The sequence below is a fragment of the Vanellus vanellus genome (assembly GCF_965231255.1).
Source record: "Vanellus vanellus genome assembly, chromosome: 18".
NCBI classification, from domain to species: Eukaryota; Metazoa; Chordata; class Aves; order Charadriiformes; family Charadriidae; genus Vanellus; species Vanellus vanellus.
This window is the reverse complement of record NC_138923.1, coordinates 13,435,028-13,456,026: the sequence shown is the minus strand read 5'-3', so window position 1 is coordinate 13,456,026 and position 20,999 is coordinate 13,435,028. Positions and strand designations below refer to the sequence as shown.

The 20,999-nt window shown below is 36.1% G+C and overlaps 1 protein-coding gene across 1 annotated transcript in view; it reads left to right on the top strand.

Annotated features, from left to right (window-relative positions):
• GARNL3 (GTPase activating Rap/RanGAP domain like 3) overlaps nt 1-20,999 on the top strand; it is a gene marked incomplete at its 5' end in the record, with an annotated part of 46,704 nt that overhangs the window by 5,180 nt on the left and 20,525 nt on the right. The window contains 12 exons of the mRNA XM_082492786.1: nt 2,967-3,036; nt 5,401-5,475; nt 6,894-6,993; nt 7,506-7,624; nt 8,385-8,449; nt 10,903-10,966; nt 11,226-11,252; nt 11,665-11,740; nt 12,358-12,456; nt 13,009-13,112; nt 14,350-14,458; nt 16,846-16,891. Coding sequence (XP_082348912.1) covers nt 2,967-3,036; nt 5,401-5,475; nt 6,894-6,993; nt 7,506-7,624; nt 8,385-8,449; nt 10,903-10,966; nt 11,226-11,252; nt 11,665-11,740; nt 12,358-12,456; nt 13,009-13,112; nt 14,350-14,458; nt 16,846-16,891 — 954 coding nt within the window. The remainder of the gene's footprint in view (nt 1-2,966; nt 3,037-5,400; nt 5,476-6,893; nt 6,994-7,505; nt 7,625-8,384; nt 8,450-10,902; nt 10,967-11,225; nt 11,253-11,664; nt 11,741-12,357; nt 12,457-13,008; nt 13,113-14,349; nt 14,459-16,845; nt 16,892-20,999) is intronic.

Here is a 20,999-nt window from a genome sequence, read left to right as displayed (position 1 = left end):
TCTGATGTCTTTATTTTTGTCTGTATAGATGCTAATATTGAAATAGTTTTATGTTACCCAGTCTTAGTAACTGCAGAGAAAATTTGTTAGCCAGATTTATGTGTGTTTCCTTCTGAAAGAAAAGATGAGAACTCACAAGTAATAGCTTCAAAATTTTTCTTTACTGCAAACCATACTGAAGTAAAGTTTGTTTTTCTTTTTAATACTTCCCTTCAGATGATGGAAAGATGGAAGGAGATGATGCATTTGCAATAAAATGCAAAACATGCATGATTTCCTTGTAAATGGCATGTAGGAGTAGGGTGAAAAGAGACTTTCCAAAGACATTTTGAATGAGCATGTCAATTATTGCTACAAATCCACATAAAGTAGAAGTAACTGTAACAGAAGTTATTTTCGGTGTGCAGCTCACAGGTACATTCAGTCCTTTCTCTGCTCTGGGCCATCTTCTCTGTGTAGCAGGCTCAGAAGGAGCTCTAAGTGGTGTGGTGTGCTACAACTTCTGTGCAACAACGTGGCAGTGTTGCATGGCAAGGTTCACTCATGGGTCCAGCAGTGGTAGTGGTGGGTGTATGAAAGTGTTGGACATGAAGTCCTTGAGGAGTGTGATCGCTTAAGATTTGAACCTACTTTGGGATGCTGAGACTTACTGACTTAAAAGCGGTTTCTTCTGTTGGTCTCCATTAAGATTGTTTCATCTTTGTCCAGTTGATGAGGCTCTGAAAATTCTCAGTGTCACAAATGTGAAAAGGTAGAGAGAGATGTACTGCCACAAACTTTGAAAATTCCATCTTCGGGGCATGCTTTTTTCAGGTAGCAACCTGAAGTAGCCTTACTCACTGGAACTGACTTGTTGTGGCTACTTTGTAATTTATGTAGCTCTAAGCTTTTAATACTATTTCTCTTCTCATTGTGTCTCCCTCTACTTTTTGTCCTGCTGTGGGGAAAAAGGAGGAGTTATTGTTGTTACTTTCAGTTAGAGTACAAGCCGTTTGAAGTGCAAGCTTTAACATTTATTTTTTTGGTCTCAAGTATGGTAAGGCTCTGAAATACTGATGTCGACAAACAGCACATTGTAAGTAAGATCGAATTGTAGCTGCTTTGATGACAAGGGCTCTTAGATCAGGACCCAAGCCCAATTTCTTCTTGTGTCACAGACTTTTTCCATCTGTACTGTGCAGATTTCCTGATACGGGAACTTACTGTTTTCCTGGAAGGTATTTCATGCCGATTCTCAGCAAAGCTAAGATTAATAACTGTCCTTAGTCAAACATAAGTTCAATGTGCAGGCAACCACAAGCTAAAAACTTAAATCATTGTATTTGTGTTTAGGCTACAACACTTCCAACTGAGTGATTGTGTTGGAGCTTGTAGAAATTGCATCTAATGTGGATTAACCTCAGTTCTTGTAGGCAGTGTTCCTCAAGTCACTCATGTTACTGCTGCAGTGGCACGTATGTGCGTGCCCCCGTAGGCGTCAGAACACAGATCATGGCTTCACTCCCTTCAGTATACTGAAAACTGGCTGTACATGGTCCTTTTTACTTGGGGTCAGTATAGATGTGTGTGTGCGAAAGGCAACTCACTGAGAAGGTACAGGGTGTACGTTACCAGACGCAATGGTGTCATCGGAAGGTTTTTCACATGAAGTTAGAAAGGCAGCTCTGTTGTTGCAACAGCTAACATTCCTGCTTCAGTGTGTGGGTCATTAAAAATTACATTATTGTAGTGTTATTATCCTTCTTGCGTAGTTTACATACTGGAAGCAAACACTAGAATTATTTTGGGGAATTTTAAAGTTTTATTAGATATGTCTCGTTTGTATTGCTTCTCCTTGGTTGAAGACATGGAATCCAAGTGGACAGAACTCAGAAATATGAATCTTGTTTAATAAATTTTAAGTACTTATAAATACAAATCCAGATAGAAAAGCTGTCTAAAGATTAAAATGTTTTGGAGTCCATTGTTGCAGTATCTCCTACAGGCAAAAAGCATGTATGAGGATGTTGCATTAAAAATTAGTTATTTCTTCTATTTATTGATATAACATTGCATTTTACAGTACTGACAATTCTGAGAAAATTTAATTTCTTGTTGCTGGATGGAAGGTCTCTTATTGTTTTGCTTGGTTTGGGCTTTTCCCATTAAAATTAAATTACTTTATTTTCATTACTGCTGACTGAAGGGTGTTTGGAATATGATGGAGGGATTGAGCTGCTAGCCCTGGTACAGACAGGGTAATCAAGATTTATGTTAAATTTGCATCTAAATCTTTATTTAGCTTGTATTTGTAACATGTATATCCCTGTTGCAAAGGCAGGAGGCTTAGTGTTTATAGTTAGAGGAGATGTTTGCTATGTGTTTTGACCTCATGAAACATGTAATGATGTGCGTAATGAGACATGATGGTATGAGATTATACATGATAATGCATGTAGATTTTGAAGTTCGCATTTTGGGATTACTTTTGCTTGCTTGACAATTTTATCTTTGTTAGGGTTGGGGAGGGAACCGATGAAATGCTTTTCTTTCCTTACGCTTTTGAATTAAAGTAATTTAGTTAAAAAAATCCCGAACAACACACTAGCAACGTACTAAGGGTGAGCTTATTGAGCATAGTGCAGTTGTCCTATTCAAGACATTTTTACTGTAGGTTTCAAATGTGGTTTGAAATCACCACCTGCTTTGGAACTCTGATCGCATCATGACTAAATATTTAATTTAATCATAGCTTTTGCTTCCAGTCAGGACACAGACATTTCTTTTCCTTTGGGGGTAATACAAAAGTCAGACCGCAATGGCTGCTAGAGGTTGTGCACATTGTAAGGAGTGTTCCTTGCAGTAATGAGTTTATGCACTGCAAACCTTGTTCAGCAGGAATGGTATTTGTTAATGGCAGGGTATAGTGTTGCAGGACATCTAAGGCTAGTTGACTTGTGTACACTGATGAAGCATTTCTATTCCAGCTCTGTCTCTGAAGATCTGGGTTGCAGACGTGGAGAGTTTAGCAGAAAGCATTATGGATCTGTGGAGCTTGTAAGTTTACATAGCCTGTCCTTTGATTTTAGCAGCTTATAATGCAGAGCTCAAATCCTTTTCATTTCTAGGTAAAAAATTTCATCTAGTTTGGAAAATGTGCTTTCTAAGCTGGACTTGAAAGTTACAGGGTAATAAAAAGAGACTTCAGAATAGATGTATTAGATCTGTGCTAGGAAATATTTTTACTACCTTATTTATGAATATTTCATAACGGGACAGGAAGTGTTACGTAAATACTGTGTTTACCCCAGATGGAAATTGAGCCTTTCTTCCTCTTATAAGCTGAAGATTGCAAAATATTAGGATGGTGGTTGATGACGTACTTGCAATTATGTGAATTAAAAACTGTGTGCGTGCTTATGTGTGTACATATATATGTTTCTTATTTTATGTGTACATGCCTCAGAGTAGTGGGAGAGGGTTTAAAATGAAAATAACTAGTCTGAACAAGGATAGTGAACACTGTTCCCTAAAATCTGCCAGTTATTCTGCATTTTCTTCGAATTCACATATTAAGTTGGCACTTCATTTTTCTCATATATAAATTTATCTCAGCTCTGAAAATAGCAGTATGTCAGCAGTTAAAATAATGTCACTCTGTATACAAGGCCATAATGAAATTACATAAACTTACAGTAGGAAAACAAAAGTGGTGAGGGGTAAAGAAACTGAACTCCAGCTGTCTTACTGTGGGAAGAAATCACTAATTTTCTACTAGCTATAGTTGTAATTTAAAGTTCTTGGAGAGTATATTTATTAATATGTATGTAAATTGGGTATAAATTGGTGGCTTAGTTGCTGGAAGTTGCATTACAAGAACACCAAGTATCTTTCTTTTCTTCCCATACATTCCACACATTAGATGTGGTGTTTTAATCAAAAAAGCAAGTGAACGGCTTTCTGCTAAGAGGCTCTTTCATTACTAGTACTTAGATTCTTTAGCCAGAAAAGAAAAATTTATTGGTGATTATAAAGTAAGCTCACACAAATGGTCTTGTCTTTTGATTGGTTTTCTTAAAATTCTACTAGTATTTTATGAAAGTGTGTCTTTTTATATTTTGGAATACAAACATATAAAGGTGCTCATTGCCCTTTCAAATTTCTAAATGTTTAATATTGAATCTTTCTTGTTTAATATTTTCCATAGCAGCATCTCAATTGCTCAATTATTTCCACCTTTTATTTATTACAACACAATCATTTTGTCTCTGTCCTAAACATTTTTTTCCTATGTCTTTTCCACTGGTTTAATATGACCAGTTGTCCATATAATTTCTTTTACAATTTATACAAGGCACCAGGATGTGTCAGATTTTTTGCCATGTTAGTTTATTCCTGACATTGCCTCAGAACGCTTCAAAGCAAGGAGCAAAGACAACTTTGAAATGCTGTGATAACTATTCCACCAAGTAAAGGGAGAAAGTATTATCCTAGAATAACATGGATTGCTAGAGGGAAGCAAGGAATGATGTACCATTGCATTATTGTTCTTCAGATACTTTTTCTTAAGTTTGGTATGATATATGACAATCTCATTTTTTTACAGTTTTGAGGAGTAACATGCAATATCATTGGCAGCATTCTCCTCCTCTTCTCTTGTAGGGATCCTAAGCAGCGTTGCTCCACACATCAGAATTGTCGTGTTATCCTATGTTTTATTGCGTTCTCAAGAGGTTTTTTAACAGCAAAACCAGTTTCAGTGTTCTGAGAATCCCTTGATTCCCTTATAAAAAGACCAGGGAGTCTTTCCAGAGTGTTATGAAACTATTGAAGGCTTCAGCTGGAAAGAAGCCGTATTTTCTGATATTAATGCTGGAAGCAGACCAGGACATCTCCTGTACCTTATGTTGTTCAGTATCATCACTGAGTATTATGTTTGGAGATTCTTGCTGCTCTCTGTCTCCTGAAAACATCAGTAAATAAAATGCAGTAAAAGACTGCTAGTCCCAGTAATACTGCCAACAAGTAGGATTTTAGGCATAGCAAGGCTGAGAGGACAAGGATCATCATGTCTGTAAGACCCATTGTTTTGAAAAGAGCAAGCTTCAAGATCAATTTCTGGGAAGTGGACAAGTCCTTCTGTAGGCATTATGTGTGTTGGCACAGCCAAAATCTGAGACAGGAGAATTTCTGATTAGTACTGGGGTCTACCAAAAGAGTGATTGGCTCTCCTGCTTGTGCCTCCTTAGAGTTAGAATTGGGTTGTTCCAAATCTGTAGTGAAATTAGTAGTAGCTGTCCTGATCCCTTCTCTGTGGGTAGTCATATGATGCCTGGGAGGAGAAGTAACCATAGCAAACTTTGATTCCTGATCATGTGGCTATTTTTGGAACTAGAACCTCTATCTTAAACTCTCTTATAGCTTATATCTAGTGATGCTGATGGAGCTATTCAAAGAGCTGGACGGTTCCGCGTGGAAAACGGCTCCTCTGGTGAGGTAAGTGGCTAAAAATAGTCATAAAAAGCTGAAAAAATAATTCAGCTTCAGTTATTCTTCACTACTGAAAGATGTATTTGCAGTCAATTACTAAGGAAGAGGACTTCCTTAAGAATTGAAGAGGAGGGAGATGGTGGTTTTCCCCCCCTCAAAGTCTAGCTTAGCTTTTCTTTCAAGAATATGCAGTCTCCACAATTTAATTTTCTAAGGGGAAAGCTGGTATTTCATTTACTTTTGGTAACATTTTGCTTACCTGACCATGTTAGAAGAAAAATACCCATCTTATCCTCTGAGTAACGCTTTGCAGTCTCTAGTTCATAACTTTCTATTCGTGTCCTGGTGATACTACTATGTTCAAGCTGACCTTCATACTTTTAAGTTTATTTCTTGGAGTGATGAGATTGTAGCTTCATTTTTTTCGCCCTTAGTTGTCTTTTGGCAGCTATGCTTATCTTTAAATACGAGAAAAAGAAGCTGAGCCCGAGAGTGTCATTCCCTCCAGATTCCTGTGCTGTTAAACTCGTTTGTCCCTGTAGGCACTCCAGTGACACTTAGATACTTATCTTTATTTTTATCTTCCTTTGCAAAACTTTTTTAGCTATAAATATCATCTTAATATTGAAAGAAAGAAGACCTCATATTCTTGAAATATACATAGGGTCTTGGTAAGCTTATATTGAACTAATATTGACAGTAAACTATTACTGATCATATGTTTCCACAGCACTGGGTGCAGAATTTAAAACAATCTAACTATTCTGCATCGAATCTCTGGGGTCATGTTCTGTACACTGTTTTTTTTTTTGTTCGGTTTCACGCAGTTCAAAAACTGATTAGCTTGTATTGCAGAAAAATTTTCTGAGTGGCCACATGATGAATGGATATGGAGAATGGTTTTTTCACTCCTTATGTTAATTCTTAGTGCAAAATGACTTGAGGGATGTTTGGAAATGTACCTTAACCAGCCAATGCAGAACCAACACTGAAGAACTTCCAGAGCGTGCTCTGATCTAGCAAGGAGTCCTCAAGGATTATTTTGGGAAGAACTGAGAAACTGAAACCTGGAGACAGAATTCTGTTTGTTAATTTATTTTTGTTTTAAAAACACTGGTCTCCAAATTCCACGTTGAAATACGGTCTTTTCAGTTCAATATTAAGCTATTACCCATAATGGTGGTACAATAGGAAAAGACTGCAGTTACTTAGAAAGAAAAGAGAAAAAAAGAAGAGGAGAGGGAGAAATTTTAATTTCAGCTGCACAAGAACTGACTTCAGAATAATTCTTTGCTTTTTAAAAAAATGTATACAGCTAAAACTCTTCTGGTGGATCAGCCACTCTTGATTGGCTTTTGCCTATATTATGTTCTCCTTTTTTTTTACTTGGCATTTAATCTAACAGTCTCCCAATTCTGTTTCAGAATACAGACTGTACTCCAGGTACATGGCACAGAACGGACGTGCATTTAGAAAACCCAGAATATCATACAAGATGGTATTTCAAATATTTTTTAGGGAAAGGTAATTATGGTTTTGCTAATGGGTTGAAGTTTTGATAAATGAAAATGCAATGTAGCTTTGAATTGCTATATATTTAAATATGGAAATTGCTATATATTTAAATATGCAATTTACATATATGCTATATATTTAAATATGGAAAAAAGTATCATATTAATTTAGTATTAATATATTTTCTGTCTGTACAGAAAACAAGTTCTTGTTTCATGTATTTTTAATCTGAAGATAGCGGTTGGGTTTCTGTAAACAGTGGAACCCCTGCTACCCAAAAGGGATGTTTTGGAACCTTTCTTGGCCTTGAAGGCTGTACCTGTCTCTTGGGGTTTTTTTTACACAACTGTGTATAAGTACATAGTTATTTATGTAGATAAATATATATTTTTACATATGAATGCATGTATTTACACATTTATACACGTGTGTGTCTGCGTGCACGCCTGTGTGTGCGTGCCGCGAGCAGGAATGCGTGTCTTCCTTATGGTTGATAATGCCTCTTGGTTTTTCCTTAACAGTTCATCAAAATTATGTAGGTACAGATGCAGAGAAGAACCCTTTCTTTCTGTCTGTAGTACTGTCTGACCAAAATAATCAGCGCATTCCTCAATACCATTCAATACTTTGGAGAAAAACAGTAAGAAACAAATATTTAACTGCTGCTCTGACTTTTTTTTTTGTTTGCTTGTTTGTTTTGGTTATGTTTATCATACACTTTTTTGCTTTCTTCAGAATTTCAGTATTTAGTACTTACTTTTCATTTTCTACAATAAGAACATATAATTCTACCATAGTAGATAAAACTAAACTATCTTTGTAGATAGCATTATACTAAACTTTCTGACATAAATCTATATTGACAGATATTTTTTAATTGTTTTTACCTGCAACTGTGTGTTATTTTTAGAAATGTAGCCTAAATTATTCTTGATTATATCCTGCGATAAATTTAGGCAATGACTTTATAGTGCTTTTAGGATTTTTTTATACAACTAAGAAAATAGGTAAGTGTGATACTGGTTTCACTAATATTGTTTAATGATTTTTTTTTTTTCACTTAACATTCCATAAGACCCTTTTATCCAAACAACTGATTTAAAACTTACCTGTATGCATGCATGGTTCACTGTTTTTTAAATATTTTTTAAAATAAATAGTTTGTAATGTCTGCTAGTTTCAGCAGCCCTCATACCACATTCCAAGGTAGTGAAAACTAAGTGATGACTTTTCATATTCAGTTTTTCTTCTCCCCCCCCCCCAGTAAATATGGCTAAGTAAAACTAGTACAGTTTTGTTTGGGGTTTTTTTACTGAATTGTTTTTATTAATATTCCTATCTGAATATACAGAAAAAGTCAGTGTGTCCTGTAATATCTCCTAGCTTTTTTTTCTTTGTAGGGTACTCAGAAAATATGTCTCCCTTATAGTCCCACAAAAACATTATCGGTGAAATCTATATTAAGGTATGTGTTTACCAATAAGGTATCAATTAACATATTTGTCTGTATGCCTTTTTCCTGTAATTCAGAGCTTGTGTTGTATGGTTTTTATGAAAGATTTATAAAAAGCAGTAAAAACAGGTTTGCAAATCTTAATCATTGAAGGCAGCAAAAAGTGATTTTAAAGCCTGTTTTGGAATAGACAAAGTGACAACTTTAAATGGAGAAAAATTCTTAGCACTTTTTATTCAGCAGAGGGACTATTTTCAAGTTAATTGGAAAACAGGTGCTAAGTGGAACTGCAGTGATTGAGAAGAAATATCTTTTTAAATTAGAAAGACAATAAACAGACGTAAGGAACAGCAGAGTTTGACTAGAGAGGTGGTTATTATGTGGCCCTAGCAGGAGGAAGTGAACAGGGAAGAAACCAAGAATTATTTCTTCTGTTGATTGTCTTCATGTAAGTCTCACTACTGATGTGTTATTCACACTGTCAGTGAAGCCAAGAAAATTGCTTTCCCCAGGCAGAGTCTGTATGGGCATGCTTGTACTCTGTCCTGCCTCTTTTGTGGCAGCAGAGAATATAAAGCAAGCAAGTCCAATACCATTTCTATTTTTTTCAACATTATAATCAGCTGAAATGTCAGAGCACCTGTTTGCAAAGCGTTCAGTCAAATTTAATCTGCAGTTTTTACAGTCTAATCATGTGGTATGTTTTCTCAAATCTCTCACTGACAACATCTTCAAATGCATCTTCTGTGAGGCTTTTACCTCCTCTAGAAACCCATAAAAAGTGCCTTTGTTTACTGAACAGGTTGTGTGTACCAGATAAATGGGCAGTCTGCAGGTCTTCAAAACCTTTTAGAGTACAAGCAAATGTCTCTTGCTTGGTTGAAGCCGATCCACGGGATAATACTGCCAGTGCTGATGTGAGAGGAGAACAGGGCATGTGTTGTGATTTTAAGTCAGTACCACCAGATCTGGATTTTCCTACAACTGCACAAGATTTCTGAGAAGTCCCAGACCACTGAATTTGTCAGGGAGGCTAGCAGGCCATTGAGCCTCACTTCTTAATTCTGATTTCCTGGGCTGTGGCTCTGGTTTGGAGTGTTAAGATGGTGAGTTGAAAACACTTGATATCTCTTTCATCTTCTTCATCAAGATGAGCTAAGTCCCCTCTTCTAACTCCTTCAGCAATGGCTTGAGTAGCGTTCCTAGTTGTCAGCACAGCATGCTGTGCCTGTACAAGCGCCTGATCTTCCCTGTCTGCCCACCGATCGCTGAAATATCTCTTCCTAACATCCCTTTCTGACCCAGCATCTCCCTCCACTCTCACTCACATACATATTTTTGATCGGGTATCCGAGAGTGTTGAAACTTTGTCTTCTGTTAGCTCGGGTCATAACTATTGCTGGAACGCCCGCATGTGTCCCATCCTGTAATGCTCTGGTATTTTACAGAGGAAAATGCAGGCTTATTTCAGACCTTGTTCCCCCTTTCTCCTAGAGTCTGTTCCACCTGTGATCAGCTGGATAAATGCCATCTCCTTTTGCCCACTTGGGATTGGACTAGAATCTCTTCCCTGACTGTTCTTTTGCTTTTACAGTCCTTGCGCCTTTCCTCAGGCCTGATTGATATTCCTTTGGCATTTCACCGTGCTTACAGCCAGGGTGAATCTACAAACTGTCTCAAAGAATTTTGGTTACATTAATAAACCTGTTTTTTCTAATTAATTGGAACATTTTAATCCCTTTCAAAAGGAACTAAAGCAAACGCTGTCTGAATTGTGATCTAGCATAAGCAAGGATGGAAAGGTGCATCAGATCTGACCTTATTTGTTCGCTGTGCCCCAGACTGCCTTCGGCACTCTGTGACATGCTGCGTGGTTCTATAAATTGATGCTGGGGGGAAAAATTGGGCAAAAATAATAGTAAATGCAGAAATACGAGTTAGGAAAAATGCTATAAATTAGATATTTCTGTTTATGGAGGCAGCTGATCTTGCTTCTTATTTAAATACTTTTTTTTCTGTTTGTGGATCTTTGGTGTGTGAATTTGATGCTGAACTGCTCATTTTTCATTTGACTTGCCTTGAATTATTTTAAAAGAGAGAGAAGAAAAGCTTACAAAATAGAATAGGTTATTGAGTCCTCCTAAAATACTAACAATGATTATGTATAAAGCCAAAGTGAAGGGTGATGGAATAAAGCACTGTGCTTTATAAGTAAATATGATAAATTTAAACCTGATCTCCATGCAGGGTCTTACTAACTTCTGTTTTTAAAATCCAAAAGAATTTTAGGAAGTCTTGGAGGTTAGTATTGTGGGAAAGAAGTGGCTATTCCACAAAACATTCCATGTAAGAGAGACTCTTTGAAGAATTCCTTTTGTAACCAGTTTGAACTGGAAACTGGTTAGTGATTCAATGTTGGAACATTACTTGCCCTTTTATAAAGCAGTATTTCATTTGTGTTTCAGTGCTATGAATCTTGACAAATTTGAGAAGAGCCCAAGGGAAATTTTTCATCCTGAGATACAAAAGGTAGGAGGTGACTTATTTTTTTGTTTGATTGTTTTTCTTTATGATTTTCTGGAAAAATAAGTCATTAAGTATAAATGCTACTAGTTTGGTTTTCAGTAGCAGGATAGTAACAATGAGTAGGGTTATATGATACTACAAAGTAAACTGTCTTTATCAGTTGAACTTCCCACTTCAAAACAAAACTTAAATATACAACTGTTACAGTTTTGTTTGTGTTATCTTTAATACCAGTGTGCTAAAGATATTGTTTTGTTTACAGGATTTATTGGTTCTTGAAGAGCAAGAGGTAAACGTAAACTTACCACCTACTAGCTCACAGACCTGTTCAGCGAATATAGCTTTGTACTTGAAATATTTCCACTGACATGCTTGTGACAATTTAGACATCAGTTGCGTATTGCAGTAAAAAAATGTAGTATTTCTTTGCAACATATGAGATAAAAAATAATTTTACATACCATCTTAATATATCATATTAATAGATCACCAACTTAGTATATAATAAAATTCATAATCTATGATCAAAGGTAAATTATTAACTATCTGCTACTTGAACATGTAATGGAGTTAGTATGAAATGTATACTCCCATGAGTAGGATGTATACAAAGGTACGTATATGAAAGTCCTGAGAGAAAACTTTATGTTAGGTCTTTTGTTTGGTTACTTTATCATATAATATTTGGTTTTATTTCTCAGGGATCTGTGAATTTTAAATTTGGAGTCCTCTATGCTAAGGATGGGCAGCTTACAGATGATGAAATGTTCAGCAATGGTGAGTTTTTAATCTTTTTCTTAATTGTTTTATTCATCCAAATAAAAAAAGTATAGGATAGTGCCTACATGTGGAAGCCAGAAGGGAGGTGGTGGTTATGTGAACAGTAGTTTTGATAGGTTTTCATGTTCATGTTGGGGGAAAAATTGTAGCGTAGAATCTTCTATTTCTATAAAGGGTTGCTGCAGGAAACCTACTATTACAACTTGGAATATATTGAAATTTCTTTTCTAGAAGTAGACTGTACAATGTAAGATTTAGAAAAAGGAAGCAGTTGAAGGAGGCAACTCGTTACCTGCAAAAAGTCACTATTGTTTCTAGTTCTTTCACTCTTACATTTTTGCAGCATGATCACATTCTTCTATGCACTTGAACAGCATCTTGGAGTTAGCAAAATAGGTCACTGTTAATGTCACGTGATGATGCCTATTCTGCAAGGCTGGGGTGCTGTTTCTGTAAAGGTAGAAGGCTTGGATGACATGAGGAGAAACTAATTCAGCTGAAACTTTGGTCCTCCTGTATTTTGTTTTTTCCTGTATTTTGATTTTTTTTTTTTTATAGGTATTCTATTACTACATGTGCTTTTCTCTTGTAATGTTTCTCTCTCCCACATGTAGAAATCGGAAGTGAAAGCTTTCAAAGATTTTTGCGTCTCTTGGGTGACACAATTACTTTGAAAGGCTGGACAGGCTACAGAGGAGGACTGGACACTAAAAGTAAGAACTCATCTGAAGCAAAAAATATAAAGGCTGCAATATAAATGCTTTTGCTTATTGCATGCGCACATTGTATATATTGTAGAAATAATACAGTCCCAAAACAGACTTCCTTGTGTGCATGCTAAATCCTCTGCTTTACCAGGAAAAAGTCAGGTTATCTTAAATCACTGGTATGGAATGTAGTTGAAGAAAAATATTTGTATGACCTGTATTTTCAAGGTGAACAGTTCAATTTTATATTGGAGTGAGGTGAAGAATAACCTGATAGGTAAACCTGCTTCATGATAGGAGGGCGTCATGGGTTGAAGAACCGTGTGTGATTTCAGGAGGTTAGGTGAAGGACGTCATAGGTTTTAAATGTGTCAATATGCAGATTAGGTTGCAAACTTAGATTTGGACCCACATAAAACGTGCAGCATGGAGATTTTCTAAAATTAATCAGAAACAAGGATGACTAAAGAAGGTTTGGTAGAAGGACCTAAAATATCTTTTGATCTTTAGAAAACTTAAAGGACATATTCCTGCTGACAATGTTGTATTTCCCTGCAGATGATACAACAGGAACCTGTTCCATCTATACAGTTTTTCAAGGGCATGAAATTATGTTCCATGTTTCAACCATGCTACCATATTCTAGAGAGAACAAGCAGCAGGTACATGGTTCTCTCTCTTGGTTGGTTTTTTTTTTGTGTCTTTTGGTTGTTTTTTTTTTTCCTGTTAATATTTTTGAAATGTAAGTGTTAAGACCTTTGCTATATTTTTTTCCTCAATATTATACCTAATGCTGAAAATGTCATAATGTTTGTTAGAAGATAATGCATCATATCATCTCTGTTACGGCACGAAAGACAGTTGCGAAGAAGGTCAAAATTGATTGACTGAGAAGTGATTGAGTATTCTGTTATTCAAATGAGTTGTAGAGCTTTGCTGCTGCAATTATTATTACCTCAAAGAATTTAGGAAGGTTGGAAATTAGACTTGTGTGTGAATTGTCAGAATGCTCACCTATGTAACGCACAACTCGTACTCAGGTAGCTATTCATGTAGCTTGAAAGAAATTCCCCATGTGAGCATGTAAAAGCTTTGTGTATTTCCTCTAAAGCACTGTTGATGCCCTGTCATAGATTAACTAGGTGGGTTCTTGGGTACTTGATCAAATGTGCTGTCATCCATTGCTTGAGCCTTTCTATTTATTATATGGTGAAAAAAATACTTTACACTTCATGTTTACCTATAAATCATACATCCATAATGATTTACCTAAAATTACTTGCAAATTACTTGTTTTACTATTTTCTTATTTAATCAATAATTATATATTATGTATTATTTTAATAATATAATTAGATTATATAGTTATATTGTCCTTTTTTTATTTCCATGTCAGTTTTCTCATGCTTTTGCCTTGGATTGATGACAAGATCACAGCAGAAACCAGAGGCCAATCAGGACATTTATTGTTTTTAAAGAATAACTCAGCATCAGGGATTTTTTCCTTTTATTTCAAGTGGTGGATTTGCTTCTTTGGAATGCTAGGTGTTTTGTGCCCATTTTTTGAATATTAATTATGGAAATTATGGAATTATGAGTGCTTTGCTAACTTAAAAGCATGCAATAGCTGCTGTTTTAGCAGCTGCCTTGTGTGTGTACCACGGCATTGCTAGGTTTACTTGCTTATAGTTAAGTAATAATAATTTTATATTGGCTTCAGCCATATTGACCATAATTTTTCTGTTTGCAGTTTAGGAATGTTGTTTTACCATTCTCTCACAGAATTGTTGAGGTATTTATTTATGTCTTTTAAGTCATTGTGTCTGTCTGTCTGTTTGTTTGTTTGTTTTTTTATTCTCTTTTTTTTTTTCCTTTGTTTTTCCTTTATTTTTTTTCCAGGTAGAAAGGAAGCGACATATTGGAAATGACATTGTCACTATCGTATTTCAGGAAGGTGAAGAGTCTTCTCCAGCGTTCAAGCCATCCATGATTCGCTCTCATTTTACACGTATCTTTTTCCTTGTATTTCCTAGTGTTGTGGTTTTCGTTTGTTTTTTTTTAAAGATCGATATTACTTTTAATTCTACCTTAAGTCCTTTCTGCATACTGTTTATGGAAGTGAAAACTATTTTAGAAAGACAGTTGCATTCTTGCATTCTTTACCTTCAACTGCTTGACTAGGAATCTCATAAAACAATTTTTATGTTGAATCACTTAGAAGATAAGGTCAAAGCAAGAATGTGTTTTTTTTAAATCATATTTTTATTAAAGGCATTTATTTGGATCACTTCACAAATTATTTTATACATTTTCATAAAATATAAATTCATAAAAATATTTCTGTTAGTGATGTGTATTAATTTAGCGTTAACTACTGAATATTGCCTTTTAATGTTTAGATGCTATTTATTTTAGGTTTTTATGTATTTTACATCAGTGTTTCTCAGGTCTTTCAGACAATAACCACATATTCTCCATATTTTTGGCAGCCTGTGTTTTTCAAACTTTCATTTGAAAACATTGTGAAGACCATATGATTCCAAAAACCAGCTGCCAATTGCTTGGGATTATCATGGGGTCACACTAAGGGTCCATAGATCCTGATCTGGCATCTCTGAGGCTAGGTGGAATGGAATGAAGAAGAATGGATGAAAAGAAGAAAACTCTTATTTCTATCCATGTTTTGTTGCTGAGTTTTTAAAAATGATCGCAAAGTTTATGACTTCTGAATCTAGTTGTCAGGCTGACTAACTGTTGTTGGAACTTTCTTGCTAGTTTCGTCCATGGCTGGTCTTACTTTTTAGATTTAAGCTCTTAATATTAACCTCTTTTACTCTAAATGAAAGGAGTGACTAGAACAAAAAGAATTCCTTAAAAAAAAAAAAAAATCTTTAGATATTAGAGGAACCTAAATATTTTTAATAACAAAAGTTTACCAAGTCAGTGTACTTCTTCATCAGAGTGTCAGCATTAATAAAAAAGCAATAATTGCCTTATTGCTGTTAAGAGGACTTGTAATGGTGTAATTCATACACCCCACTCTTTTGATTTTTGACAAACATTTTGAGGTTCAACTGTCCTTGGTGTCATAATGAGTTGGAGGGGCATATGTGCCCTAAATCCATAAGGATGTGTTATCATTTAGGTCATTTTAAGTAATCCACAGCTGGCCAATGGAGTCATATCACCTTCCTGATATTTTCACTTAACAGTAGCCAGGGATAAAGATGTCCTCAAGAAAACTGGGGTTTGACACCGATCTATGTCAGATGTGGTAAATCTCAAAGCTCATTGAATCTGCACTAGCACTTTGTACTTACTTTCTTACATACTATAGCACCCCTTTTTTGTTACTTCTACAATGGGAAAAATTAGCGTACGGATATCCCACTGTGCTGTCCTGTACAGCAGTGATAGCTGCTGTAAATGTTTCTACATATCATCTGTGGTGTAGGACTGCGTTACCCAAATAAAGGCATCCAGCACCAATTTAGATGTCCCAGTGTAGCTGAAATGTCTGTACAGGTCTGTCAGGTATGACTCAGGGCCTACAGATCTGTGCCCCTTTTGGAATCGCAGCTGAAGAGAAAGCAATATACCCTCAAGCAGCTTAAATAGCACTGAATGCTTGCATTGAAATAATTGAATGCTATCGTAAGGCTTTTTTATTGTGCAGTCTCCGATAGTGCTGATCACAGCTATTGGCAAAGGTCTCTTAATTCTATCTGGAACAAACCCATACAGCCAATGAAGTTATTTGGACTTACACTTTCTTTGGCACTGTTTGTAAGGGCTGAAAACTTAGAGACAGTGTTAAGGAAATCTATCAAAGCAAGAAGCCTCTAGTTGATTCCATAAAAATACCTTGCAAGGTAACCATAAGGATTTCTCTGATCTTTTTTTCCCAGATTTTCCCAAAGTTATGAATCAAGACTACTAATATATTTTTGTGTACTTGCCCTTTAAATCATCCTATCTATTTTCTTATAATTCTGTTAGCTAAATTATTCCATTGAAATCTTCAATTGAAGTTGTGGTATAAGTGAAGTTCAGAATCAGTACTTTTTTATCAACTAAGAGAATTTTTAATCACAAGTCTATCAAACACACACACAAAACTATATAGCACATTTTATGCTTCATATAATGGCAAGAAGTCTGTCTTTGTGGTACTACCTGAATTTTTAAAATTGTTGATCAAACACAATAAAATTTTGTATGGGACCTCCTTTATAAACAGTAAGATATGTATAGTCTAGTATATTTTATATATTTACCTTGAGTAATGTATTTAACCTTTATTAAATCTGTGATCTGCTGCAGGAAAAAAAAAAGTGTATTAAAATTCATGTGAGTTTCATTAGTACTGGATTAACTTCCTTAACTGCATGGCAGATATTTTTGCCTTAGTGAGATATAATAAGCAGAATGATAGTTACAGGTAGGTGCTGATTGTAACAAATAACTTCACACTGTATTTCTGATGGTTTAGAGATAACGGGAAAATGTTTTGTATTCTCCACCGGTCTGTATGCCAGGAAGCCAAATGAACATATGAAGCTGAAGAGTAATATGGACCTGGATGTGGATGGCTATAAACTGGCTATGAATAAGTTGCATGTTTCTAACCATCAGAAAAATGAAATTCTGGAACAGGCATAAGCTAAGGGGGCAAAACAAAACTACTATTTAGATGAAATGTAACAAAATGTTGGAAGATATTCCTGGAACATTCTGATCTGGTGAGATCAATGACATAGTGAACTACACGTATGATAAAAGTTAATTAGATGTGGTGTTGTGATAGCCATGGACTGTGGATCCTTACAGGTTTGGGTTTTGGTTGTAGCTAAGCAAACCAGTTCATTTTTAGGGATCTTAATGGAGTATTTGTACAGTTGGACATGACGTACTTAAAACCTAGTGGAATTTTGCTGGTAAATAATGTGTTCTTCATCTGTTTTTCAGTTAGTCTTGGGACCCTCACACTTGGAGGCATATGCTGTCCGAGTCTGAGTCTCTTAGGTCTCACCAGAGTCTGAAAAGCACGCATTTCTGCAGCCCCGTGTCTAGGCTTTAATGGACAAAGTGGTTTTAAACAAATAGTTAATCCCAAGTATTGTTTTGAGATTAGTTGTGGGATGCCAAAGATATCTGTCCATCTTGGAAAAGCAGAGGGGCAGTGGGACGTCATTGTCTGAGCCCATGGGAGGGATTCACCTTGGGCTTGAACCAAATAAGCAGTAGAGAAATAAAAGAGCCACATTTTAGCTAACAGCGTGTGCTGCAGTTCTCAGTATAGGATGTAGACGTGCCACTGCAATTCCTGCTTTACAAAGTGCTAGCAGTGTCTGTAGTGACCCCTCTTCTATGGAAAGTATGATAAGTCATTTAGTACTTAGACTAGGTCAAAAAGAAATGGGAGAATTACGTTCTCTTTTGGATATGTGCCTGAGGAGGGGATTGGTTAGGTTTGAAATCACTGCCAGCTCAGTTGCTGAAGTCTCTCATGGCTAAAGAATTTGTATTAGGAAACCAAAATGTTTGGTTTATCCAGCACTAGAAAGGAAATTTCAGGGCATGAAACGAAAATTGTGCCTCAAACTGAAATGTATGTGTGTATGTCTACAACACTCAAAGCTAAAAACTTTGCAAGATGGAAGGAGGAAGTCAATGTGTTAGGCTTTGAATGCAAGTTTCTAATGGCTGTGTGAGCCTGCATGAGATCAGTTGTTATTTGGCGAAATTTTAAACTGTTTTCAAATCATTCTACCCCACATTTGCAGGACAAAGCTGAAGGTTGACAGCATTGGGTCTGCTCCTTTGGGGTGAACTACTAGTTAGCTTGTAGTGGACAGAAAGAAACTGAACTTGGAAATGGCTCCCAGGAATACAGGGTCCTTAGGTAGATTAGTTTTGCTTCCTTCTTCCTTGACAATTCTATAACTCTGAGGACTCAGGCAGATTCTGAAAGAGACCCACAATATCCCTGTAACCGATAACCTGGCACTAGTGCTTTTTTTGAACAGCCCATATCACTTTGACAGCTAAGAGATGTAGTACAAGTGTAGAAGGTGTTCTTTTAGCCTCTCCTTCAATGCACAGTACAGACCACTGGTACTAGCAGTGGTCCGTGGTTTCAGAAGCTGCTGCTGAGATCCAATCACATGGTTCCAACCATTGCAATGTATGTAAATTCTGGCTTGCTTTGGAAGTCTTTTATCCTTCGTAGGCTGAGCAATCTTCACAGTCATCTAAGAATCTGTTCTGCTTGCTGCAGTATAGGTTACTGGAAGTTTTTGTATCTCAAAGATAGAGGACTGACTAAGCCTTCTTGCCTAGCTACAAAACTTAATTGTTAGCCGTAAGAGTTTGGTGGTTTTTGCGCAACTGCAACTACAGGTACTCATTTATGAATGTTACCTGAAATCATCTGCAGTGCAAATGTGGAAATGCACAAGAATGTGAATGCAAGAAGAAAATGACTTAATATTAACTAGATATCTTCAAGAGAGCTTGCTGATAAATTTGTGTGCTTTTCCTGTCCTACCTTTTTCTTCAAGTCCCTTAATATTTGGGAATCTTTATTTTGCAGCATGCTGGAGGATAAGGTTCACACCATCCTTGTTGCTCTTGATGTGGAGTATGAGATGAGACAAAGCACATATATGCTAAATAGGTGCAGGAGTTGAAAGTCTACAAACTTGAGTGTTTGAGGTGCATATATATCCACAGGGGGGTTATATATATGGACAAGTACATCTCAAAATAATTTTTCACTATAAATAATGTTCTTTTTCAATATAGCTAAAAACCTTAAATCTTGATTCAGTAAGTTGAGAAAAAATTATATTGCTATGTTTCTCCATCATGCCATTAAATTTAGCTCCAGAGAAGAATTCAACAGTGTGATACTTCAATTTGTGTATGGGGTTCCCCCCCCTCCTATTTAAAGCTAAGGTTTGCTTTGGAAAATGTCTGTAGTGCAGTTAAAAAAGGAGTAGTTTTATTTTGCTCTAAGATTTTGTGAGCACCTTCTCGCATTTTCTTTTACAATTTATTGTCCTCATAGATTCTGCTTTTTAGCATTGCCAAATCTGTGATTTGTTCCAGTGTGCGGTGAAATCTGTTCGTGATTCCAGTGTGCAGTGAAAGCTCAGTTACTTCTTTCCTTCTTTTCTTCTTGTTTTGGGACAGAAACCTGGGCATATATACCTCATTAGCCTTTAAGAAGTGAATGTTGTCCTAATTGTAAGCTAATAGTCAGTAGATGGGCTAGCTATGGTAAATGCTTTTTTTACATTGCTATTTGGGAAAAAAACAAGTAGGAGTAAATAAGATAAATTTGTCTCTTGCTCTTAATAACTGATTGCTTTTACTAGATCAGTCCATCTTATTCCTTAGTTGCTTCATGCTGCCAGTCTTAACACATCTTCCCATGGAGCACACCATGCAGTATTTTTACCCTATATCGCAGGCTTAATACATTATTATATATTTCAGCTTGGCCTAATTACATTTCTTTCTGTCCCTTCACCTTAGGCCCGCATGGGACTCTGCTTCCTTCTGTTATTTTTTGGTGAAGACAGTCTTCCAAGTGGCCAAAATTTCAGTCAAAAGAAACAGGGGATATTCTAGGCTTTTGAGAAGAATTTTCCTTGTTTCATATGCAATGCCACTGTGAGGTCTGACAATGAATTTCTGCTTAGAATGACTATATTTTATGTCACTCGAAGTCTATTGTTCTGGTCAGTTTTGTTGTGGTTTTCCTCATCTTAACTCATTCTGCTCTAGCCAAGAAACATTCCACACCCTGTGTAGTGATAAATAATTACTTTTTTTTCTGGGTGGAATAAGATAGTGTCTCTGAAATTGTGTCTCAAATCTGTGAAACCAGTATTAGAGTGATCAATATTCATGCAAAGGTAATACTGCATTTCAGGTTGTGTGTGCAGTTTCTAAGCTTTCATGAAAATGAAAGATGAATCCATTAGAACCTATTGGACTCAATACCAGTCAATCACTGCTGTTTTTTTGAGCAAGCAAATTCTAACTGTGGTTTGTATAACAGTAGAGATGGGTTGAATCTATAATTTTACCACTTAACTTGCTGCAGCCTGTGTCAGCTGCTCATGCCGCTTGGAAGATCTTTGTCTGACTGCTATCTTACAGTGAAGAAAATTGTTCAGACTGTCACTTGAAATACCAAGGAATGATTACTTACCTTAAAGAAGCTACAGCTTGCTGAGCATGTTGTATGCACGGATTTTGTACCTGCCATTTATTCTTGCTATGCCGAATTCCTTACGGATCAAAAGAGCTCAACAGATCCAGCTGTCATGGAAGTCATTCAGACTCTTTCTTCCTCAGTGAAAATGAAATCGCTATTCCCAAGATACAGATTCAGCTGTAGTACACCATTGTTATTCAGAAAGAACCAAATATTTAATGTTTGTGGTGAATGCGTAGGTAAGATGGAAATCTATAACGAGAACATATTTTGTACATGAAGAATTGTTCTTTTACAGCTTTTTTGAAAAAGACTAGTT